This window comes from Ananas comosus, linkage group 21 (genome assembly GCF_001540865.1).
Source record: "Ananas comosus cultivar F153 linkage group 21, ASM154086v1, whole genome shotgun sequence".
NCBI lineage: Eukaryota > Viridiplantae > Streptophyta > Magnoliopsida > Poales > Bromeliaceae > Ananas > Ananas comosus.
Genome location: NC_033641.1, coordinates 4,233,833 through 4,261,026, shown reverse-complemented (window position 1 = coordinate 4,261,026; position 27,194 = coordinate 4,233,833). Strand labels below are relative to the sequence as shown.

At 36.6% G+C, this 27,194-nt stretch overlaps 1 protein-coding gene across 1 annotated transcript in view; it reads right to left on the bottom strand.

Moving 5' to 3' along the window:
* The window catches only part of LOC109726577 (ribosomal RNA-processing protein 8), a 34,467-nt gene continuing 8,852 nt past the window's right edge, over nt 1,580–27,194 (bottom strand). The window contains exons 3-9 of the mRNA XM_020256242.1: nt 16,578–16,629; nt 8,540–8,654; nt 5,562–5,656; nt 3,614–3,720; nt 3,415–3,529; nt 2,138–2,182; nt 1,580–2,035 (exon numbers count right to left, since the gene is read on the bottom strand). Coding sequence (XP_020111831.1) covers nt 1,967–2,035; nt 2,138–2,182; nt 3,415–3,529; nt 3,614–3,720; nt 5,562–5,656; nt 8,540–8,654; nt 16,578–16,629 — 598 coding nt within the window. The 3' untranslated portion in view covers nt 1,580–1,966. The remainder of the gene's footprint in view (nt 2,036–2,137; nt 2,183–3,414; nt 3,530–3,613; nt 3,721–5,561; nt 5,657–8,539; nt 8,655–16,577; nt 16,630–27,194) is intronic.

Genomic DNA, 27,194 nt, shown 5'->3' with positions numbered 1-27,194 from the left:
TTTCATTTAGAAAAGTTTAAATTTTCCTTCAAAGAGAGTAATTTTTGCCAAAATAGTGTAACTTTCGTTCAAAAAATATAACTTTCATTCAGAAAAATATAATTTTTCTTTCAAAGAGCGTGAGTTTTTTTAAAAAAGTGCAACGTTCCTCTGAAACAATGCAACTTCATCAACTTCTTTTTTCTCTGATTCTTTATTTTTTTTATAGAAAAAAAATATTTTTTTTATATTTTATACTATATTCTTTTTATTTTTTTATTTTTTAAATATTTTTTCCTTGGCTCCGCTCTCACCCGCGCTTACTTCAAGTCCTCCTCCTCCGACGCCGGCGCCAGCGTCGACGCTTGCGCCGGTGAAGGTAGAGGAAGAGGACGCGGCGCTATTTTCATTACCATTGTAGAAGGTCGCGGAGGCAGTGGAGGGGGGCCGAAGAGAAAAAAAAAAGAGAACGAAAGAAAAAAAAGGAGAGGAAGAGAATATAGTGTTTCCTTCTTTACTGTCTTAAAGAGTCGAGGAGGCCGTGGAGGAGGGTCGTAAAGAAATAAAATAAAAAAAAAGGTCGCAGCACAGCTACAACTAGGCCGAAGGCGAGAAAGGCGGGGGGTGCGTGGGGCAAGGCGAGGGCGCGTGGGATAGAGGTGAAGCAGGCAACTTCCACCTCCGCCGCCCTCCTAAGAAAGAGAAAAAAAAAAAAAAAAAAAANGAAAGAGAAAGAAAAGAAAATAAGAATATCTTGGTTAATTTTTTAAAAATCTGACTCGAATCTCAAAATTTTAAAAGACGGTCTACTTTGCAAAAACTCAAAACTATTAGATTCTTTATGCAAATTGACCTTTTTTATTTATATGTTAGATAATGAGTAGATGCAATAATGATTTGTCAGTTATATTTTTTAAAACATTTAATACATATATTTTTATACATTTTGAAAGAGAGGCACTTTCATCATCTTTCTAAAAAAGGGACACGAATCTGCAAAATCCGAAAAAAGAACTATTTTTTGCCAAATCTCAAAATTAGTAAATTTTTTATGCAAATTAGCCTAATTTGAATGCTCGAATATAATCTAATGAATGGCAGTTGAAATATATATCGATTTACATACCAAAATTGATCCAACAACCTTTACAATCAAATAATATCCAAAAAATTTTAATCAATAAAATTTTCTTTGTGAATTAGCCCACTAAACTTTTTTGATTCAAACATGCTACTTGTTATTTTTAACCAAATAAATAAAAACTAAAACAAAATTTTTAAACCTTAAATACTCTCATAGCAAATAAAAATGTGTTAAATAACTAATAAAAAAAGTTAGAAAGATAATCAATTAAAACTATAAATAGAAGATGAATATCTATTTGAAAAGTGCCTACCACTGACAAGATTTCTACCTATCCTCCCCTCCCCTCCCCTATCATCTTTCTCATCTTTCTGCCCTATCTTATCGGGCAACTGTTTTTGAAAGACTGTGTGACATAAATAGTAATAAATTTATTTTACTTAGTAAAAAATTTAAATAAAAAATAAGAAAAAAATTAATCTAGTTTGAAAAAATAACATATACTTTTTCCTTTCATTCGATGAATAAGCTCCGACGGTTTAAAATTATTATTATAAAATACCCCTCAACTTTAAGATTTACCCTAAACCCCTCAAACTTCAAGTTTAAAAGAAAAAAAAAAAAACAAAAACAATCAGAAAATCTTGAAGTAGAGGGGGTCTGACTCAGAATCGCCTACAGTTGTCCATACATTTTCACCAACATACAACATGCAAAGTCAATCCTCATGAAGTTACAATCTGATAACAAAGATCGCATAAATACCACTGCGTGTGTTCTTAACCGAGGAAAGAAAGATGCATCTTCTTTTCCCATAATCATTTGAGGGAGAAGCGAAAAAACAGAAGAAGAAGCAGCTTGCGGCTGTAAACTTCACCAACAAGTGGTCATGGTGGCTTGGATTCAGCGACGCTTGTACATGCACGGTTTCAGATCTGGCCATCTAATGCGCGCAACTGATGAACATCTTTCCTGCACACAGTAAATTGTATTGAATGCTATCAGAAGGAACAGCGTTTGATGACGGCTAAAAAGGGTTGGGGAAAAAAAGAAAAAAAGGGTTCGTAGCAATACCCTCTTCTTAAAGTAGAACAGAATAAACATTTTGTTTGTCATGTCCTGCCAAAAACGGAAAGAAACATCACTATCACTATTTAACCATCCAAACAGTAAAGCGAATAATGTAGAACAGAAAAATTGATTTGGAAGGAATGCTGTCAGAAATAGCTGCCGATGTGCCAAGGTAGCAACATGCCTAGATGCTCTGGAGAAGGTGCCGATTAACCCAGTATTTCTAGGCTAGCTAATTCTGCTCGGTAGTCTCCCATAATAATTGTAATCAAAACCATATTATTCAAAAACCAAAAAACAAATCTTTTATATTTCATACCAACAATAATCGTTAATGTTTAATTATGTTCTTAGTCCTCAAATTTTCGGTGGGGTACCGGTATAGTCCCTATGCTTTTCAAAACTTACAATTAAGGTCTTCGAGTATAATTAATGCAACAATCAAGTCGGTCCGGTACTTTTTTATCTTCAATAGTGAAAATGAAGATGGCATCTAACAGTCAATGCAAATATCTCGGGTGGTATAAAAATCCAACTGCATTTATAAATTTCACAAAATAAACTCATTTTTCTCACACACCAAGACATTCTAGCTTCCGAAGTTTACTGACAATGAAATTGTCCTAACATGAGATATGTTGGTTCGTTAAAGTGGAATGTTTATATAATATAAGCACTAAGCCACACTGGATGCTCAAATAGGTGTGATTCGTTCTCATCTTCCTTTGATTTCATAGGCGAAGATAGGAATTGGTCGTTACTCTTTTTCAGAGGTACGATGACTTGATTGTTACACTTAACTGAACCATAGACTCCTACTTGTAAAATTAGATAGTGTAGGGACTAAATAGATATTCGACCCGAACTTCAGGGACTAAAATTGTAATCAACCATAAAATTAATAGTATACCCATTTCAGAAAATTACATATTCAAAAAAAAAAAAATCCCAGCTCTTAGTAACTTCACTCTTGCATGTCAATTGCATAATATCAATTGGGAAAACTAATCTTAATGACTTGATTTCCTTATTTTGTATTTCTATGATCTTAGTCATGCATCACATCAATATTTTTGATGGTCTGAAAACCAAGTTACTAAGTTTTGCGACAATAGCAGGGCCCCTTCTGAGCTGTGTGAGTAACTAGAAACTAAGGCACCTGTTGTAGCTACCAAGGTATTCTGAGTAGGCCTTCAAAGTATTTGGCTATTCAACGACTACAAGTGCCTAAATGCTTTAACAACATTGCACGATAAAATATCAGCGGGCGAAAATCAAACCTTCGAGACTAAAGAAAAGCCGAGCTGATCGACAGCTTCAGAGAATTTATCGGGATCAGCACCTCCATTATTTGGATCAAGCCTGCTCCTGACTTCAGCTATCAGAAGCCAACCACTACAGAAAAAGTATTATTCATTATTAATAAATTAGCAAAACAACGGCCAATTTTGTCAATAAAGCATTTTCATAGTAGAAAACCATGGCTTTAGAACCCTGTTTGCCTCCTTCAGGTAACTTGGGTAGTTGGTCCCCATTAGTGAAAGGCAAAAAACAGCAACATCAATAGAAGACGAATCCAATGGGGTCTGCAAACACAGTAGGCCCATAAGTCAAACACTCTGAAATAGAGGCGTTATACTTATTATTTTTTATCTTAGACATTGTAAAATATTTTCTAGCAAATTCTTAGCTAATAATGATACAATTAACCAATGAACAAAAAGCACTGCATTCCAAACCCTGAAGTTTTCAGACCACTTAATGCGTAGGTGAAAATGAATCAAAAAATATAAATGTTGGTTCCTAGTGATATCAAAAAAGCTCTATATATTTCATATAGGACTAGAATACCTTACGAAACTTTGGGTTACATACTTTACACGTGAAATTCAACCAAAAGGCCTCAAAATCAAAATCAAGACCACTGGATATGATCTACAACATGTAAAAGGCTTTTACACAAAGAAACATACATTTTAAATACCTGTCTTATAAATTGGTCAAAATGACCACTAAGGAAAGTTATAGATCATTAATTTTGGCATATCTTTAAGTGCTGAACTTTCTCAGGGAATGCACAGTATGTCTGACATCACATTCCTAAAACATATAGGGCATAAAGATCCTCAAATGAGCATATAGCACAGCTAATTCCAAGACATAGGCCTTTAAATGAGAAATACCAAATAAAGAGTCTTTGCAAATCTTTAATAAATACCAGCAGTGTCCATTTGTCATCTCAGCGAGGCAACTATATAATCATACACAAATAACCTACCTAAAAAACTACTGACACAACACAGACCAGAATAAAGCAGAAAAGTTTGAAAGTGTGCTTCAAATATGTAGCCAAAAAATAGACAGCAAATACTAATAGTTTGAAAACCTAAATGGTGTTTCTCTTGAATGCTAATAAAAGCTTCATTAGCAGTTTAAATTTGTCAAAAATGCCAGAACACATAAGTTAAATTACTTAAATTGAAACTGTATCATGTAAACATAATGTCTTTAAAATATTTCAATAAGGCCCTGTTCTGATGCATAGTTATAAAATTTCATGGAGTTTATAATCTATAGTTTTGGTTTGGATGAAATAATGTAACTCTAAAAAAATTGCACACTATATTTTTAAACTGTTTGGATACAGATTGTACAATTCCACAGAATTTCTAACTATTAAAACTTTAAAATTTAAAATTTAATAAAATTTCAAATTGCAAATTTGAAATTTTGATATTTGAACATTTGAAAATTGAAATTTGAATTTTAAATTTTGAAATTTGAAAATTTGAAATTTAAAATCTAAAATTAAAATTTGAAATTTAAAACCTAAAATTTTGAAATTTAAAATTATAAAGTTAAAATTTGAAATGTGATGACATTTGATATTTGAAATTTTAAAGTTTAGAATTTGAAATTTGATGAAATTTGAAACATGAAGAAATTTGAGGAAATTTGAAGAAATCTGTTGAAATTTGAAATTTAAAATTTTGATATTTAAAATTTGACAATTTAAAATTTTGAAATTTTGAAATTTAAAATTGAGTGGATTATTATTTTACTCCATTTTTAGGGCTATAGTTAACTATACTCCAAAAAAAATAGGTACTTTAAACCTATGCGTATAAGCAAGTTTAACTATCTTATGTTTTATAGGGTATTCAACCAGGGCCTAATATTACTAATTCTTTGCTGATGGTTTTGAAAATAAATAATATTTGGTAGATTCATGTACAAAAATAGAAATTTCATAGTTGTATATCAGTTCAGGAGTAACTTTGTTTTCCTTTCTTTAAAATGTTTGTGAGAAGTGTCATCACTCATCATTGGCTGGTGCCAACGCATACAAGCATTGACAGAAGCCCACTTTATATGCGGCAAACAACATGGTAAGAAAGGGAAGCAAAAAGAATTTAGAGGTACTTACATGAGACATCTCACAAGCAATTACCGATGGGATATTGGAAACAAGATCAATGGAAAAGACCTTGTTCTTTACATTTCTTGCTATCCTTGCATCCCCTGTGATAAAAGATAATCAGTATTGAACAGAATGTTACATAGGCATGTCAATGGATGGATATGGATAACCTAACATTTTACTTGAACAGGGACACAAATAAGATGGTTTTATCCAAAGCAAGATGGGGATGGATTCAGTTATAGGGACAGTAATCCAAAACCCAGTGGATTTGGTTTCAGTTATGGAATTTGCCTGCACCCGAACCGGAAGCAAATCCGAAACTGGGTCCAAAACGAAAACTACATAAAACCGATTACGCGCGCGCGCGCGCGCGTATGTATGTAAGTATTTATGTGTGTACATACACACACACACACACACACACACACACACACACATATATGTATGCTTGTATGCATGTATATTATAATGAAATTATTTGAGGTATTCAATTGATAAGTTCGAAGTAGTTTATGCCTACATATATATATATATATATATATATATATATAGAGTCCGGCTACTATACTCTTATGAGTACGATCGCCCTCGTACTCATAAGTCATTTTCGATGATGGAGCTTCCGAATCGACGATCCATACCGTTAAACGTTATTTACAGCATTTAAAACTTCTAGAAATCAAATTTTATAATTTTTCGACATCATTTACCTTACAATCAAAAGGTCACAAAATTGACAATTTTTAACGGCCGGTATGGGATACTTGCTAGTTTAACGGTGTAAAAGAATCGGAATTTGTTGAATTTTTGATAGAAAATTCTATTCACTACCTAGATAAAGATCAATAACTTCGATCTTAAATTGAAGGATCCAATCATCTATTTTTAGGATGTCGTTTGATTTTGACCGTTCATTTTATGCTCGCTTGATGAACTTTATTACGATTTCGAAAATTTATGAAATTTATTTTCTAAAAGTTTTAAATACTCTAGATCATATTTAACGGAGTGGATCGTCGATTCGAAAGCTCCATCATCGAAAATTGTAGCCCTACTCTATATATATATATATATATATATATATATATATATATATATATATATATATGAGTGGGCTGGTATGCTTCTGGAAGCACGGAGCCCTCCGTGCTGGGGTTTTTAGTTCAATAGTCCTCTTCTAAAATTTTATTTTAAAAATAAATCTGTTAAAATTTTATTTGTAGATATAATCTTATAAAAGCGGTGAATCATTCACCGCTTTCTTTCTTTTTCTTTCTTTTTATTATAATTCTACGATGGTAAAAGCGGTGAATGGTTCACCGCTTTTATTATTTTTCTACTGCTAAATAGAAGTTATGAATGCGGTGAATGATTCACCGCATTTAAAGGTCTATTTTTATAATTATTTTTTTAAGAAAACTATTTTTATAACTATAAAAATTGATAGGATTAGTTATAAAAAATATTCCTCCGTGCTTCCAAGTTGTTTTCGATGTTCAGACTTTCGAAACGATGATCGGCTCCGTTAGAGTTGATCTAGAGTATTTGAAATACCTAGAAAATAAATTTTGTGATTTTTCGATATCATTTGCCTAGTGATCGAAGGGGCTCAAAATCAATAATTTTAACGGCCGTGGTGAGCCGTTTGCAAGTTTAACAGCGTAGAAATATCCAAATCACATAAAATTTTGATAGAAAATTCTTTATAACATATAAAACAAGATTAATAACTTTGATCTAAAATTTTAATGTCATATCATCATATTTTGTAAGATTTTTATTTTCAGCCGTTGATTTTGAGCCACTTCGATCACTAGACAAATGATATCGAAAAATCGCAAAATTTATTTTCTAGATACTTCAAATACTCTAGATCAAGTCTAACGGAGCCGATCGTCAATTCGAAAGTCCGAACATCGAAAACAACTTGGAAGCACGAAGCGCTCCGTGCTTCCAGAAGCATACCAAACACACTCATATATATATATATATATATATATATATATATATGAGTGAGGCTACTATGCTATCGGAAGCACGGAAGCTTCCGTAGCCTTTTTCCAGCTCGTTTATCGATTGTTGCGGACTTTCGACATCGTCGATCGGCTCCGTTTAAACTTGGATCTAAGTATTTTGGAGTACCTAGAAAATTAATTTTATTATTTTTCGATTTATTCCCCCATTTTGCCTAGTGAAACGAAGGGCTTTAAAATCACGGGCTGAAAATTAAAAAATCTTACCATAAAATGGTTTTGTATAATATGGAACATTAAAAATTTTTAAATTCAAAAAGATTATTGATCTTTTTTATTATGTTTATAAAGAATTTTTATCAAAATTTCAACGTGATTTGATATTTCTACCACCCTTAAAAACTTGCAAATGGCTCATTACGTCCATTGAAAATTTGTGTTTTTTGAGCCATTTCGATCACTAGGCAGAATGATATCGAAAAAATAATAAAATTTTTTCTAAGATACTCGCAAATACTCTAGATTCAAGTTTTAACGAAAATCGATTGAACGATTGAAAGTTCGACTTTCGAAATACGAGCCTGGAAGCCACGGAAGTGCTCCGTGCTTGACAGCATTAGTAGCCTGACTTCTAAAATATATATATAATAATATATATATAAGTATTTTATTTTTATATATATTTATAGAATATTATATTATTTTTAATTATTGATATTATATATTATGAAATACTTTAATGTAAATGAGTGATTATGGATTTTAGTATATCAGGTTTAATTTTTGTCTCAGGAATGCGTCTTCGTTATGGATTCTAAAAGCACTCAGTTTGGTTTGGATTATGGTTTTGATTTTGTAAAAACCACCCTAAATCCGACCCGTTGACATCCCTAGTGTTGCAAAGCAGAGAAAAGCTTATGTTACATCAAAAGTTCTATCTCAACAAAAAATATGCAGCTAGAAGTACAAATCATCAACTTCAGAAGTATTATTTACAGGAATTCTCACCACATCCAAAATCAGCAACTGTCAAAGAAGAACTGTGACTCCTCAACCATTTAATGATTATATTAACTGGTTGTTCTGGCCAATGTGACATCTGTTCTTGATATCCTGTGTGATACTAAAGAGTAGAGAGTGAAATCTAAATTGTGAAGAATTAACACAGATTATTATAAACTTTTGACAGAGCGACGAACTATATATGTGGGATTATAAGGGAAAAACATGGATCAGATCAATAGAAGTATATGAGTTTGTCAAACCAGAAATAGAAAGAAAACCTAGTATCTGGCTCATAGTGAAATAAAGGAAAAACAAAAGATAGAGCACTTAATGATGAACTTCACACCCTAACAATTACTAGAAAGATGAGAAATGCATTCAGCGCTTGTGAATCTTACAATCAAACTTCAGATTGTACAACAATAAATGTTAATCAATGAAAAACTGTCCTTCTAACTATTATATTAGTTTCTCGAAGGTTAACATCACAGAAGATATAAGGACAGATTTTTCAATGTAAATTTGATACTTTTTAATGATGTTTTCATGTGTATTTTAATTTTATATTCGCTCATCGAATTTCAGCGGAAAACGAGTTAAAAGGAAGCCGTTAAGCAATTATTACTATTCACTTAAATGAATAGTAACTTGCGTTTTCGATCGAGGCCATTATGTGTAGTTGCCTTCGGATGCGAATCAGATTCCGTTTCGGGCAATCCAATCGCTCATTTTCGATGGTCAGACTGTGCCGGAGTCAATGGCACTGACGGATTTTATGTTTGATGCACGGTTTTCGAGAAAAAACTGTCTTTATCGTAGATTAGCCAATTAATACGTAGTGTTTTTGCTTTTTAAAATCATTCGGGGCTCTGTTTTGCGTGAAATCGCACAGGCAAGGACCTATCTACGAGAGAAAAGTTGTGGAGGGGGAATAGACCGCAAAATCGGAAGTTTGGAGGATCTTTGGGCAACTATTCTTTTAGAATAATGTGTGTGTGTGTGTGTGTGTATAGAGAGAGAGAGAGAGAGAGAGAGAGGTGACTACGGTTAATTAAACCCTAAACCCTAGCCCTAATCCCTTATCTCCTCCACGCTAGCCTACCTGAGGTCCCTGGCGCCGGCGCCGGCCGCCGAAGGAGAGCCTCCCCCCCTCTCCATTATTTTTCTCTATGGAGGGAAGGAGCCCGAGCCCTTGCACCACGCGTCATCGCCGTGGGTCGTCGCCGTCGGTCCCAGGAGGCTCATCGGCGCTGCACCAACCGTTCCCGAGCCGCCGCTGCGGCGCTTGACGAAGCCCTAGCCACAGTTGGGGTTTTTGACCCCAACGCCGCCGGAACCTCCCGTCGCCGGCCAGCAGTGTTTAAAAAAGCCCAAGGCGCACACTTTCATAAAATTTTGAAATAAGTAAATAATCAAAAAGTTTCTTACTATACTTTCTAATAATTGTTAAGCAGCACTAAATATACTCTATAAAATCATATTACCGCAATAAATATTCTATAGTTACCCAAATAATAATATAGATAAAAGTAAAGAAGCGACAACGATCAAGGAGGAAGTCCAAGAAGTAGGGAGGAAGTCCAAGCAGCAACGGACAGCCGGAGAGGGAGCGCCAGGGACAGTGGACAACCGGACAGGGGCAAACCGGAGGAGAGGGCGAGCGGAAGGAGAGGGAGAGCGGACAGAGGAAAAGAGAGGGATTTAGTTTAGGGTTTAGTTTAGGTTTTGGGGTTTATTTTAGATATTTTAACCTGTTAGATCCATAAAAACTGGATCCAAACCCATAAAAATTGGATCCAAACCAATAAAAACTGGATCCAAACGAAAAAAAACTGAATCCAAACCCGTTTCTGTAAAAAACAATGAGGCGCGCCTTCTTGGCGCCTTGCGCCTTGGAGCCTAACCCGTTGAGGCGCGCGCCTTGGCCATGGCGCCCACCTAGAGACTACCTAGGCGCTGGCCTTGGAGCCTAGCGCCTAGGCGCAGCACCTAGGCGCACTTTTTCAATCATTGCCGGCCAGGGGTGCCAACCGCCTCCCCTGGGTGCGGTGATCTCCCTCTGACCAGAGCTCGCCCTCTCGTGTCGCCGGTTGTGAGGACCGTGCCCTAGGTCTGCCCAGGCTGGTTCAAGACTTGGTCTTGGGCCGACCTTTCGTTCCGGACAGTAGGAGCTTCGCCAATCGACCAAAACGTGAGCACGGCATCGCTGGGACCCGGGGAACTTTGGTGCTCACCTTCATCGCATTCAACAAGGCCTTGGAATGCGCAACGAACTTGGCCGCTCCCGAAACATCTTTGAAGAGTGGTTTTCTTGCTGTTTCAAGGTTCCCTAGTCGTCGCTTGCACTCCGGACAGCGAGCACGAGTCTCGTAGCATCAAGACTCGAGACGAAACAAATTGACAGGTTGGTCGGGTTCGTTACGACATGGATCGTCGTAACGAGCCTAAAACTCGCTTTTATACATTATTTGAATATTATATTGGTTGTAGGTGGATAGTTTGGGTGTTTTACGGAACGGGGACCCTGCGCACTGCCCCGGACAGCATGTAATCGCTGTTAGCAACCTCTTGGTTGATCGTCGAAGGTCCGGGAGCCATTGCAAAGTTAAAACGGGGGTTCTACGGCGTCGATTGGTGGAAAATCTACTGATCTGACGTGGTTCGAGTTTGGCCGCATTCTAGCAATGTGGACGCCTTAGGAACACTGCCAAGCCTTATTGGCTAGTTGCTACTGCCATCTTAGGTTGGAGGCGGTAGATCAATGGCGGAAGGGTTTCGGAGCCGAATTCGACAATTTCAGGAACCCGTTCCAGCATATTCTCACTCGATCGATCCCTCAATACTTAAATGGGTTGGTTGCAGCCTGAACACCTGTTTTGGTGCGTTTGGGGACAGCAGATAGCTTATCGTGAGAATAGGAAAATTTCGGAGCAGTTTGTGCGTTCCGGAGGCATTCCGGCAAGTTTCGAAAGTTCAGGCGGGTTTTGGGAAATCGGTTTCTATAACTGTTTGTTTAGTTTGTTTGGGAGGCACGTATGGGTAGAACTTGACTTAGTGGATCTTTTATAGGTCTAGCGAACGGTTCTGTATATTCTAAACTTCGAGTTCACGGTACTACAGGTAGGTGTTTCGAACTGATAGTCGATGAGATCTATTCCTTATCCATACCCCTCTATATCTGTTACTTTCGTCTCTACATGTTGGCATTGCTTCGTTTACTATTCGTATATCTGTACTTGTTACTTGCATTGTGGTAGTTGTTCTTAGACATGTAGAGCAGGCTTACATTTGACTATTCGCGGACCGTTAGGTCCAGGCATCATAATTCTCTTGTTGTTATTGAGCATTAATTTGGTTAATCAAGTTCGGCGTCTATAAGCCAGGCATCGGGATTCGGCCAAGGCATCGGCTTCGTGTCAGTTTTCATATTGAGCATTTCACATGACTTTGTCATAGCAATTTGAGGTATCTATTAACACATGTCGGTTTCGCCACCGACTAGAGGTGTACTTATCTGGATAGGTCGTCTAATAGACGCATGGATCAGATCGGTGCCAGCATTATGACAGGCAACGTTTGAGGTCCATGGACCAATATAGCAGGCACTAGATTGGGTTCAGATTTGGGCTTCTTATTCTTGAGGCATATGTTATATTCCAGTTACAGTAGTAGTTTCTGTTACTTGCTCTTTCACTATACTTATTACCTTTACTACTGTAGTTCTCTCTTGTATCATGGCACATAGACTTGTATTACCTGTTCTCCTTTATTTTCCTGTGATTACGCCTTGCCTTCGTGGCTCTGTGTTACCCATCGGGAAGCCTCTTTTGTAATTTCTCACACACTCTTTTTCCCAGGTGATGCAGGAAAGGGGACTTAGTCACGGTGCGACAGGAGGACGGCCTAGCTAGTGCTTTAGTGGTTTACCCGGTTTATTCTCTCACTTCTTTAGTAGTTTCAATATTAAATGGTTCAGTTAGATGGTTGCATGAATAATAACTTGGATTTGTGTGGTTTCGATTTTCGCTTACTTATGTACTTGGAGATTTCTAGACTTGTGGCTTTTGGTTTCATCGCATCTATGTTGTTTGGTTTACTACCCCTCGTGATAGTCGGTTTTCAAAACATTCCGTGTGGAAAACAGTTTTCAAAATGGATTTTGATTGCAGTCAATTGATGTTTTACTTAGGGTTTAAAAATAAAGCTTCCGGATTGGGAGCACTTGCAACTAATAGGTTGTTTATGAGATTTATTAATTATATGAGTTGTGGATAATTGTGTGAATGTGTGGATTGTAATTGTGATCTTGGATCTAGTTGTATAAAATGGTACGCCGTGCAAATACAGGGAAGACTCTGTCCAAGTGGACAGGGGAACCGTGTATTTGTAACAGGTCTGAACGTCACGTGGGCTAGGCAGTTTCAGAAAGAAAAAATGGCACGTTTTCCGCAAACTCTAATCTCTAAAACAGCCCCAGGGCGTGACAAAAGAAAACTCAAAACTCATTAGTTAATGGATAATAAGTGGTATGTTATGGTTCACTCATATTAACAGAAAAGAGAAAAAAGAAAAAAAAAAAAAAGAGGGAAGGTAAGATCACCTGCAAATGCTAAATTTCAGCCAATAAACTTAGAATTAAAAAAAAAAAACTAAGAAATAATAAAAGTAAAAGACACTTCCAGCAATGAAACAAGTTTAGCTTAGCAATAACACCCACTAAAAGCACCAACAAGAGTACATGAAGATTGTGAGTGTGCAAAGAAATAGAGTATGTACTGTTGAAAAAAGCATGCATTAGCTATTGGCATATGCAATAGGTCATCCTTATGTTCACTACCTACTGCTGAAAAAAGCATGCTTTACCTATAGACATGGTTTTACTTGCAGTGACACAGCTTTACGTTCATTGGTCATCACCACATCACATGCACACTAGTAATAGTCGGCAAAAATCGCCCACAACCCCCTCGACATATCCCCCTCCCCCATCTCCCTCCCTCCTTTCCATCACCCGGCCCAAACGCATCTATCAAGTGTGTCCACTAGGGATTGGCACATGGCATCTTCACATGACAACCATGCCAATTGGCTCCACTCTTCTTGTGTATGAACAAACTTCAACTACTAAATAGGTTAAGCAAGTTTGCAAAAGCAAAACCATGCAATATAAAGGATTATCGACATACATAGTGATATAACGCACTGCAACAGCAGGAGGCAATGAACCTCTCAAGTCTCAAACATTCAAAGAACAAAAGCAAGGTTTCGGTCTTGCATGAATCCTAAGGCATGAACAGTAAAAGAACTCCAGGCATAGAAATTGAATGTAACATATAAGTGGGCCAAAGTGGCAGAATTAGTAGAGATGCAAGAATTGCAGCAAGGACATGAAATGAGCATATGCCACAACAAAAGGGTGAGGGGGGGGGGGAGGGAGTGAAAAAAAAAATAAGCTAAAATAAAGACAGAAAATTGGAAAGGCTTAAACAATTAAAAAGAGAGCAAGATAAACCAAAAATGTAGTATAAAAAAATCAGGATGATAGAAAGCAGATAATCTAATAACAAAATTTGCATGATCTCAGTTCTCAAGTAAAAGCCTAGACCACTTTCTCCAGATGCTATAGCACTTAAAATCACATATTGTAATTTGCACATATTAACTCAAGGAAAGTACTAAGCAAGGATTTAAGTGCTGTGGCACGGGGTCGTGCCGGAAACTTGTCGGCACGATGCGTGCCGAGCCGTATCGATGCGTGCCGGTCAAAAAAATTCTTGTCTGCCAACACATAATAGCATGAAAAATTTAATATTCTAACTATTCATTATGTCTTTTTATCACATATTGAACTTTATTGAGGAAATTACTTACTAATTTAAAAAATAGAGGGTTTTGAGCTGTGTCATCGGCACAGGGTCTATATCTTGCCGGTATCTTGTTGGCACAGTACGGCATGGTTGATACGACCCGTGCAGACGGGCACTTAAAACCTTGGTACTAAGAACTACATTCTACAATATTTAACTATAAGAATGAAGTAAAAATTAAAAATGCAGTGCACAAACAAGAACTTTTGTTATAATTTAATCCTTCCTCTCAGAACCTTTACCAACAGTATGGGGGGAAATGATACTTGTTGAACATATTACTAGACAAGCTCTTAGGTAAAGGTGTCCAAAATATCCGATATCCCATACCCGATCCGGACCCTATCCGGACCCGAACCGGATCCGAACCGGACCCGATAAAAAATGAATAGTATACGGATAAAAAAAATTACCCATTAAAGTTTCGGGTATGGGTCCGGATATTTTATACCCATACCCGATTTGGACCCGACCCGAATCTAACTTTTAAATGGGTAGGGTCCGGAATAGTTTTCAAATCCGGACCCGGACCCGATGAAATATCCGATAGTAAATAAAAAAAAAAATAAACTTTTGAAGTTGAAGGATCAATTTTAATATGACTTATAGATGATGAGTCACTACGTATTTTCGTCCTAATGAAACCCTAGCCGTCTCTTTTACTCATTACTTTTTTCTAATTTTTTTACTCTTTGTTTTCTACTCCTTTTTTTTCATTTCATTTCCGCCAACAATATTTCATTGTCATCATCATCATCAGTGTCATCATCATCATCAGCGACAATATTTCTTTTGAATGAATTTTATTGGACGGTACAACTTATTAGAATGCGAGGTTTTTTATGGTGGGCTTTATAGTTTGTCTATTGACTATTTAATAAAGTTTATAAAAAAAATATATTTATGCGGATATCCGTACCCGATCTAAACCCGATCCATATCCGGTCTTGAACGGGTAGTATATGGATAGTCACTACCCAGATCCGCTCAAATAGACCCGATGGGTATATTAGTAACTTTAGTACCCAGATCCGGACCCGACCCGAAGTTAAATGGGTAGGGTATATATATTTTTTTTGTAACCATTTTTTTTTAGGGTATGGATACAGTATATTAATTATCCAGACCCGACCCGGTCCACGGACATCTTTACTCTTAGGTGGCAAAAGATTACATTGAACATTCAACTATACAATGTATGAAAAGTTTCTCAGTTTCTTGCTTGATAGGAAGAATGTTTCCCTTTCTAGCTTAGTTACCCCTTTTTCTATACCTATCATCTTGGTTGACTTCGGTTATTTTAGTTATTTCTAATAGATTATAAATGTAACTCTAGTGTCCAAAACTTGTATTCATAGCTTCTTAAATCATCATGATAAAGAAATTGACACAAAAAGAACTTCAACATGTGATTTCTTTTTTCATTATTTATAACTTGCTAGTTAATTACTTGCATAGGAAACTTGCATTAAATGGCTTACTGAATCATCACCTAATATTTGCTACATAAAAAATTCGAAATAACAAAGACCTTGCTTTATGATTGCCCTTATATAAGAAACTAAGTTAAATCCCACAATCAGTGAATCAGTCTACGACTAGAACCAATCCAAAGGCCTCTATGATTATAAGCCTATCACTATCTAGGCAAGATTGTTCCCTGACCCTATCACTATCTAGGCAAGATTGTTCCCTGATATCTCAAGTCATAGCGATTTTCTTGGCATTAGCAAAAATTGTGCTTGTAATGGCATAGATATAGACTTACTAGAAACAAAATAAAAGGCTGACAGAAAATTGAAATATAATCCTATTTCAGATCATGAAAAAAAGGTATCGATGCAAAGGTGTTAAAAGAGAGCAAATTCTCCAACCATATGTTGGAGAATCCTTGGAGACTAGAGAGGGTACTAACAGAGAAACGAACGACCATCCAGCTCAGACAGTTCGATGAGGAGCATTTTTTTGTTTAGACACCACAATGTTGATGTTCTCGCAACAAGATACTTACAGATAAAGCAAAATGTACAGGACAATGAAATAAAGACAGTACTGAGATTGATAAAGACTAGATAGTAGAGAAGAGAAACATTCCAGAAAAGAAAAAATAACTTGCAAAAGGCAAATTACACAGAGGAAAAATGAGGAAACAGGAATCTCGGGAAGAGGTGTACCACATTAAATAGTTCTGGGTCATTTTTGAAGTAGTCAAATGCTTCCTCTCCACTGAGAAAAATAACAGAATGAAAAAAAAATCATTGTAAGAACATGAGAAATCAACAAGTTGCACTACAATATACAACCCCACATCAGACGCAAAGTTTCAAAAACATCAGAAGTAGCGAGTTATGCTAAAAAGATAAGCACCTATAAAATCCAATAAGAGAAACTTCAACATAACATTATTGCAGAGTTCCTCATGTCATATTTACATGGTAGGCAACAATATTTCATCTTGCATGGCTCCACATTGGCCACCCAACCCCACATAGTAGACATTGTTATGCCAACCAATCAATAATTAAAGAAGAAATTCAATTAAAGATAGACGTTACAAAATGGCCCATGCAATATTGTACTACGTTGTACTTGCATTGTACTTGCACTAATAAGATCTAGTCGGTACAACTTATTTAACTTCAATTTACATATATTGAGTAGACATTTGTACACCGGCCCGGTTATTTTCCATTATTTTCCAGATCAACATAATCTGCAGAATGCCGACAATGCAATATGGAAGATTAAGAGAAAATTATATGGTGCCAGTCTTCAACAAGAAACAAACTCTTTTGTAAAATAGTTATATTTATCTCTAATGAAATTAACCAGAGCATTTGAATATATAAGATGAACATTTATCACTTTTGTAATAACAAAGTTATGCAAGCAACCCAAAGTTGTATGCTGCCACTAATATGCTGTCAATTCTTGAACAGGTTATACTTGGATATTCAACACTGCACATGTGCAGGGGGTTTCATGCTGTGCATGTGGCTTATGCCCATGCTATACTTCTGAGTTCTGAATCAAGGACGAAACACTATAGGAATGTAGCTGGTATGTATACTGTAATAACTAATTCGATGTACTCCTAGTTTATCTATGTGGCAAAGTTTAAAAAAAAAAATAGAAGTTTAATATTAGAATTCTTAGTTTAGTTCAATATAATACTTAAGCTTTCAAAAATATTCAAAGTTTACAGTGGCTTTACAGTTCTTCTTGAAATTCTCCAGTGATATATCACACTTATTGGATATATTAAATGAGTTAATGAATGGACTAAGAATAGCATACTGGCTCCAACAAGCTAACTACATTTAGTTAAAAGTCTGTGAGAATTGTTTAGTGCACTTATGTTTGGGAAGTACAGAGTGGTGTTAGAAGCTATTTTCACAGGCTTTATAGTAACATATAGAGGCTACCAACCTCTAGTAAATAAAATCTCCCATATACTTTGAATTTCATGACACACAAAAGACAGTTAGAGCACATTGACCACCCAAGATTGGACTAAATAGGACAAAATGAAGGAAATGGAATTGACTAAATTGGGAATATAGTGTTCGGCTACAATGATATCAATAGCACCAAGCACTTGGTGCTACCAAGTTTTCTGCCGTTGGATCTAACCCTTTGACCATTTCCACCCGTTAGATCATACTATTCTACCAACCACCCACTCAACCCTAGAAAACCACTATTATTCTAATCACACATCCCTTCATACAAGGGCCAAAAACCTAATAGCACCAACAACTTGGTGCTATTAATAGTATTCTAGCCTAGTTCATATAAATATATATATATATATATATATATATAGAGAGAGAGAGAGAGAGAGAGAGAGAGAGTTGAGCTCCTGTGCTTTTAAAAGCACAAGAGCATTTGTGCTTGTGACTTTTTAGCCGTCTGATCATCTCAAAATCCGTGCAACAGTATTAACAATATCCCATCAAGTCCCCTTGGCTAGTACTGCACGGATCTTGAGGCGATCCAACGGCTAAAAAATCACAAGCACAGGAGCTCAACTCTACATATATATATATACACACATACATACGTACATACATATATACATATAAATGTACATATATATATATAGAGAGAGAGAGGCAGAGAGAGAGAGAGTTGAGCTAGAATACTATCGGTAACAAACAGGCCCTGTTGTTGCTTATTTATTATCGATGACAGAGCCTCCAAATTGATGATCAGCACCGTTGAACATGATCTATACCACTTAAAAGTATTTAGAAATCAAATTTCAAATATTTTCGACATCATTGACCTAATGATCAAAGGATTGCAAAATTTTTATTTTTAATGATCGATATAAGGCATTTGCTCGTTTAAGGGTGTAAAGAAATCTAAATCAATTGAATTTTGGTCGGAAATTCTTTAAACTATTTAAAACAAAATCTATACTCTTGATCTCGATTATAAGAATCCTATCATCCCTTTTTGAAGGATATTTATTTTTATTCGTTCATTTTTGTGTCCACTTGATGCACAGGAGAACAATATCGAAAATACATGAATTTTGATTTCTAGATACTTCCAGTGGTCTAGATCATGTTCAATCGTGCCAATCGTCGATTCGAAAGCTCGAGCATCAAAAAACAAATTGGTAGCAATAGAGCCCTTTTGCCACCAATAGTATTCTAGCTCAACTCTCTCCCTCCCTCCCTACACACACACACATACATATACATATATATATATATAGAGAGAGAGAGAGAGCAGGTCTGTTGTGCTCTTAGGAGCACAGAGGCCTCCGTGCTCATAAGCCATTTTCGATGATAGAATTTCCGAATCAACGATCGGCTCCGTTAAACTTGATCTAGCTTATTTGAAACATCTAGAAAATAAATTTTGCGATTTTTCAATATCACTTACCTAGTGATCGAAAGGGTTCAAAATCAACGGCTGAAAATAAAAATCTCACAAAAAATGGTGATATAACACTAAAGTTTTCGATCAAAAATAATAATCTTGCTATAGATAGTATAAAGAATTTTCTATCAAAATTTCGTTTGATTTGGATATTTCTACACTATTAAACTTATAAACGGTAGATGTAAACCATTTAAAATTATTGATTTTGAACCCTTTCGGTCGCTAGATAAATAATATCGAAAAGCTGCAAAATTTATTTTTTAGATACTTCAAATATGCTAGATCAAGTCTAGTGGAGCCGATCGTCGATTCAAAAATTCCATCATCGAAAACAGCTTTAGAGCACGGAGGCCGGGATGCTCCTAAGAGGACAGCAGCCCTGCTATATATATACACACATACATATATATAAATATATACACACACACATACATATATATATATATATAGATATATAGAGTTCGGCCACGATGCTTCTAATAGCACCATATTATTCCACCATCATATCCACCCCTTTGACCATTTCTACCCCTTAGATCATATTATTCCAACAACCACCACTTAGGCCGCTATCATTCTAACCCCGCAACCCCTTAATCCAAAAGCCAAAAACCAACAAGTACTAATGACTTGATGCTATTAGAAGCATTCCAACTCGCTCGCTTGCACTCACGTCGTGCTCTCGCTCTCTCTATACGTTTCTCTACCAACAAGACTAGCCCACTAATATTAGCACTTGTTGGACCAAAACCACTGACCCAAAATTCCTAAAACCAAGTTGCTAAAACTAATGAAATAGTTACATATGTGACCCTCAAATAGTCCAACATTATCTAATGTGGGATTATTGGGGTGTAAAAATACTTATGTAATACCCTAAAATTTAAAGAGAGGAAAGAAAAGAAAAGGAAAAGGAAAAAGAGAAGGAGAAGAAGGTTTTAGCCTAAAGCATCAAGTTCCTAAACATGCACACAAGTTTCGAAACCTCAACAGGGAAAATGGTGGAAAAAGGTTCGGTTTTTGTGGAACTTACATATAGGTTTTGAAGCATGGCTGGGTTCCGAAAACTAGAGTGTAGGTTTCGAAGCCTGCCTAGTGAATGATTCTATGAACTATTTTAGGGAAAAATAGAAAATTGTTTTGCTAGAGGGCTAGCATGCAATTATACAACCCCTATAAAAAGCCCTAAGCTTTTTCTTCTCTTCTCTCCCCTGCAAGAGTAATCCCTCTCCTCCCTCTCCTTCTCACTCACCCTCATTCTCTTCTTCTTCCTCAAGGCATCTTACTTGAAGATTGAGTTCTTCGGAGCTTGGACAAGGAGATCTTGGCCCTTAGATAGCGTACTTGTTGAAAAGCTTCGAGGTATAGGTGAGTTGTGGTAATAAGTTGGTTTTGATATGGGTTTTGCATAGTTTTTAGGGTTTTTCCATTGATTTCAAGCACCTCATATGATCAAATGGGCTTTATGATGAGGTTCTGTCAGAGCAATGTTGCCAAGTTGGGGTTTTGAGGCTTTTCTTGCATAAACAGTTAATGGTTGAGCTTCCGCACAAGGTTAGTGGAAGTCTTGTGGGAGATTCCAAGAAAAAAAATCCTAGATTTCTATTTTTTACTTTGAAACCCTAGAGATTCTCTTAGGATCTTGGTATTTCCATATTTCTTTTAGTGTGCTAAAGGGTCCTCCAGGTGGTTGGATGATTTGGAGTCATTCCTAGTTGAATCAACGTCGCGATTCCGCAAAATTTGCAGAATTGCCGCGTGAAAATGCTGCCTAGGAGCTCAGGTTCCGGAACCTGGAACTAGATTCCGGAACTTGCCCAATAGAACAGTGCGAAGACAGTTTTGTTTCTGCAGAGCAGATTCTAGAACTTGATGTTAGGTTCCGAAACATGATACTCTGATGCTTCAGAAATATGAGTTCTATGAATTCTTTTGGTCGGGAATCGTGTCCTAGCTTAGCGCATGACCCGTTTGTGCCCTCTTAGGCCCGAGTGGGGATCGAGGAACCATATACATGGTGTGACCATCATGCAGGCTATTAGAGGTGGGTGCTCAATCCAAAGTGGGTTCAGTGAAACCCCGGTGACTCGGTCCAATTCACCTTACACTTCTTGACTACTTGACTATTCGTGAACTCCATGTGGTAGTTAGCATACATGCCTTGGTTGATGATGACTCACATACTATTATTGCTTATTCATTTGTGTTAGATTAAGGTAGTAGCATGCTCTGTTTATTTATTTTGTTGTAATCCTTACTTGCCATATACTTGCCATATAGAAAAAGCATGCTAATGAACCTTATTACATTCATGATAACACTATTAGATAGTAGTAGTAGCAGTGATTCATGTTGTAGCCAAAGCGGCGACTGTTGTTGTCGATTATCGTTGAGATGTTGGACATTCTCTATACTACAATTATGTCCTCCACCTTACAAAGGCACATTTTGGGCTTCTTTTGGAAGTGAAAATTTGTAACCAAACTCTATAACCATTTTGGAATGTAATTGAGATTCTTCTAAACATTAAGATGTTTTGGAAAGAAAATGCATCATGGGCTTAGTTTTCTTTTAAATATCATGTGTTGATTACAGATGCTTTGTATTCCGACACCATGCACGTAACTGTCTTTGTGGCAGGACTATTAACGCTCCAAATTGGGCTTCCACACCGAGGCGGGGCAGCTTACGAAATTGATGAAGTTGAATAGGAAAGAAAAAGAAATTGTAAAATGGAAAAAATAAATGCAATAAGAAATATTATATGAGAAATGAAAAAAAAAGAAGAAAAGTGTGCAAATTAAGTGTTACATAACAAAGTATTAACCGAGGAAATGGCGGGACCACCTCTTAAACATGTAGCGGCACCTGATAAGGCAAATAAAACTTTTTTTATTTTTAAATGCAATTTTCTTTTGTTTTGTTTAGCTGATTCTGCTAACCCAAAACCCTTTTCCCCAATAAACAAAGGAAAAAAAAAAAAAAAAAACCCAAAAAGACCTTTCAACTTTCCAAAAATTGCCTAGTCTTCTTTGTTTGACCCTTAGGTGATCGTATTGTGTTGAAAACGAAAGGACAAGAATTTATTACAACATAGGTTCTTAACACTATAAATACTTGATTCTTGATGCTTGGAGCGCAAATTTGATGAATAAAAATTTCTACTCTTGTTCTTTATCCTTGCCGTGGTGTTCTTCTTTCTGGTATGATCATTGGCGCTTCTTCCTCACGCCAAGATTGTCTTCTTCCTCAACTTGATCATTAGCGCTTCTTCCTCGTGGCAAGATTGGCTTCTGCTCCTACCCCTCCTCTTCTTCTGAATTCCTACATTCTCTTCACGTTGCCAAAGTTCTGCCCGTTGTGTACCGCCCTTCTCGTCGATTGTGGATCCCCTGCAATCTTGTGAATGGTGCACTTCTTGTATCTTATCTTTTACCTCATCTCCTGATACCCATTATCCCTTTTAATCTAGCCTTCCACCATTACCAAACCATCTTTTCCAAAACAATCAAATCTAAAAGTTTTAAGTCTGATAAAACCGATTTTATCTTTTTGGAACTATTATATATATTTTCAATTGATTGTTATTATCTTATATATTAAAGATTTATCACCGTCTTAGTATTGCTTCAATTCGATTTTAATTTTTCGACTTCCTGAAAATTTTTGCTGCCTTGCTTTAATTTTAGTAAAGTTCACCAGAATCGATATATTCAACCTAGTTTATTTCAAGAAATATCTTTAAACGAAAACAAAGTTGAAAATTCAAATTTGGAAACCCCCAATTTGCATCAATTGGTATCAATTTCAGTTCATTAATTGCACCAATAACTGATTACTTACAAAGGGGGTTGTTTGATGCCTGATCTGAAAAAAGTTTTTAATTGGTTAAGGACAAACTTACAAAGGCTCCAATACTTGCCTTGCCCGACTTCAAAATGGTGTTTGAGATTGATTCTGACGCCTCACATAATGGAATTGGAGGCGTACTGTCTCACAAAAACTTTAGTGAAAAATTGAACAAAAATACACAAACACGTTTACTCCACTTGTGATCTTGAATTTTACGTAATTGTGCACAGGCTTTGAAACATTGGCGACCCTACTTTGATTCATCGAGAGTTTATTCTTAATTCGGACAATAAAACATTGCGATATTTATATTCTCAAAAGAACTAGAACAAAAGACCTGCCAAGTGGACTGCATTTTTGCAAGAACACACTTTTCATTTGCAGCATAAACAAGGCATTGCTAATCGTGTTGCTAATGCACTCAGCCCTAGAAACTATTTGCTTGTCACTTCTTCCTTAAAGATAGTAAGATTTGAAGTGGTTAAGGACCAATATCAAAATGACCCTAACTTTTGTCCTATCTCCTAATAATGATTCACCTTCTGATTACTATTTAGATGGCGGATACCTTTTTAGAAAGTCTAAGTTATGCATTGCCCAGGGATTGTTAAGAGAGTCCTTGATTCGGGATTTGCATATTAGCAGGTTAGAAGGACATTTCAGGAGAGACAAAACTTTGGGATTAGTTCAAGAGTTGTATTATCAGCCTAACACGAGTAAGGACGTTGAAAGATTTGTTCAGCGGTGTAAAACCTGTCAATCACTTAAAGGACAAACTCAAAATACCGGCTTATATACTCTCTTGCCCCATCCCACTATACCTTGGTAAAATATAACCATGGACTTTGTCCTAGGCCTACCCAAGACTGCACGCCAATTTGATTCAGTTTTTGTGGTTGTAGATCGTTTTACAAAAATGGCTCATTTTTTTCCTAACAAAAAAACTCTAATGCATCAAATATTGCAAATTATTTTTCAACGAAATTATACGTTTACATCAGTGTTTGAAAAGGCGCGAGGCGCAAAAAGGCGCAAGACCTTTCTGGAGCCTAGGCGCGAGACGCACTGCGAGGCACGCGCCTCAAGAAGGCGAGGCGCACATTTACTAAATCTAATTTAATTTGATGTTCCACATTAAAAAAAACTCCAAAATAACCATACAAAAGTAAAATAACTATCAAAAAGTAAAGAAATTTGTTTTGCCAGGCTGAAGCTAGCAGCATCAGCGTTTTTGGATTCCAATTCCAACAAGAAACTCTAAATGTTTTCATTGCCAAACACTTGGCATCTGCCCTAGATGAAAAAAAAAACATTTGGGAAAAAAATAAAAAAATCTTAAAAGGAATCAAATCCTATAAATAATAACTAAAAACAAGTTCAAAACAAAAAACTGGATCAAGAAATATGCAATCGAAACAAAAAAAGTAAAAACATATGGGAAAAAAAAGAAAAATCTCAAAAATACATCAAATCCTGAAAAAATAACTAAAAAATAGATTCAAAGGAAAAATATTGGAGTATAGAGGCAATACTTACTTGATTGCTGCTTGTTCTTGCTTTCTTGCTGCCGCTGCTCCTGTTTCTGCTGCTGCAGTGCCGCTGCAAATAAAAAAACTGATGCTGCTCTTGACAATGGATGCTTGCTGAGTGTTGACCACTGCTCCTCCTTGCTTCTTCCTACTGCGGATGCTTGCTGGATGCCAAGTTGCCCATGGACAGAGAAGGGATAGGGAGAGAAGGGCGGTAGAAGGAGAGGGCAGTAGATGATTTCATTAGGGTTTTTTTTTTTATGTTTCTTATAGAATCTTTTACTAAGCTTATCGGGTTAAAACATAAAATTTATACCCGAAACCCAACAACCCGAAAACCTTAATCCAAAAAATATTAAATATGCTGAGGCGCACGCCTTATGTGCGCCTCGCACCTCACCTGAGGCGCGCGCCTCAGCAATAGCGCCTCGCCTCGCTATTGCTGAGCTGCTGAGGCCCGCGCCTCGCGCCCAGGCGCTGAGGCACGCGCCTCAGGCGCGCCTTTTCAAACACTGGTTTACATAGTATTCCTAAATCAGTTACATCTGCTGGAGACACAATTTGTTAATCATTTTTTGAGAACTTTAACCAAAAACAAAAAGAAAATTAAATTTCAGTAGCCTATACTATCCACAAACTAATAGGCAGACCAAAATAGTAAATCGATCTTTGGGTAATCTCTTAAGATGTTTAGTTGCAAAAAAATCAACACAATGGGATTTAATCATACTTCTAAATGAATTTGCTTATAATAGTTTCATAAACTGAACCACTGAAATATCTCCTTTTGAAGCTTTATATGGCCGTCCTGCAGCCCACTTCCTTGAACGAAAACCTATACTTTATACTGGTAGAGTTAGTGCAGATGCAGAATATTACCTAAAGGCTAAAACAAACTCAAGAGGTGCAACAACAGGTTCATCAGAGATTGCGGGATTCCACTATCAAGTACAAGGAGTCGGGAAATAAAAATGATTCTTCTTTTGCCTACAAAGAATACTTCTTTGACGCCGAGGTATGACTTTTAATGAAGGGGATAATGTCTTAATCTAATTTAGAAAAGAAAGATTTCCAACAGGAGACTTCCAGCATGAGGCTATAGCAAGTTGAGCAGGAAAAAGTACAGGTCATTCAAAATTCTAAAGAAGTTAGGGTCCAATACATATCTAGTTGATCTGCCGCCGGAAGTACCGACATCCTCAATCTTCAATATCGGTGAGTTGTATGAGTACCATGGAGAGGCCCCCTCCACTATCGATATTGATAGCTTGGCATCTCTCACCGACACTGAAACGCCATCAAATGTGGAAGATATTTTGGATGTACGCGAGTCTGCAACGCGTCATGGTACCCATTGCCAATACTTAGTACGTTGGCGTAGACAACCATTATCTGATAGCAGTTGGATTTCAAAGGTAGAGTGTGCCGACTTCGAGAGGACTTATAGTTATACTAGAGCTATCAGGATGTTCTCTCGACGGAGTCGAGATTTCTCCAACCCGGGGAGAACTAATGCAGCAATTTTTTTTTTGCTTTTGAAGGCAATTTTTTTTTGTTTTGTAAGTTCATGTTTGATTCAGGTTTAAATCATTTAATTTTAGTTGATTCGACTTGCCCAAAATCCCTTTTCCCTAATAAGCATAGAAACAAATCCAAAAAGACCTCTCGGCTTTTCCAAAATTGCCTCGTCTTCTATGCTTGACCCTTGAGTGACCTTGTTATGTTGAAAACAAAAAGACAAATTTATTACAAGATATGCTCTTAACACTATAAATACATGATTCTTGATGCTTTGAGGGCAGATTTAATGAATAGAAATTCCTATTCTTGTTCTTTATCCTTGTTGTGGTGTTCCTCCTAGTGTGATCATCGACGCTTTTTTCTCGCGCTGAGATCGTCTTCTTTCTCAACCTCTTGTTGTCGCCTCTTCCTCGTGGCAAGATCGGCCTCTGCTTCTACCCCTCCTCTTCTTCCAAGTCCTTGCCTTCTCTTCTCCTTCCTCGTTCGCGAAGTTCTATCCATGGTGTACCACCCTCCTCGTCGATCGTAAATCCCCCGTAATCGTGTAATCGGCACACTTCTTACATCTTATCTTCTCCCTCATCTCCTGATAACCCATTATTCCTTTCAACCTACGCCTTCCACCATTACCAACCATTTTTGCCAAAACAACCAAGTCTAAAAGTTTTAAGTCCAATAAAACTATTATATGTATTTTCAATTCGTTAATATTATTTCATACAAGGTTTTAAGTGCCCATCGGCATGGGCCGTATCCACTGTACCGTACCATGCCAACAAGATACCGGCACGATACAAACCCTGTGCCGATGGCACAGCTCAAAACCTTCTATTCTTTAAATTAGTAAGTAATTTCCTCAATAAAGTTCAAAAGATGTGATAAAAAGACATAATAAATAGTTAAAATATTTTGTTGCTAAAGAAAATAAATATTCCATGCTATTATGTGTCGGCACACAAGAATTTTTTTGACCGGCGCGGCTCCGCACGCATC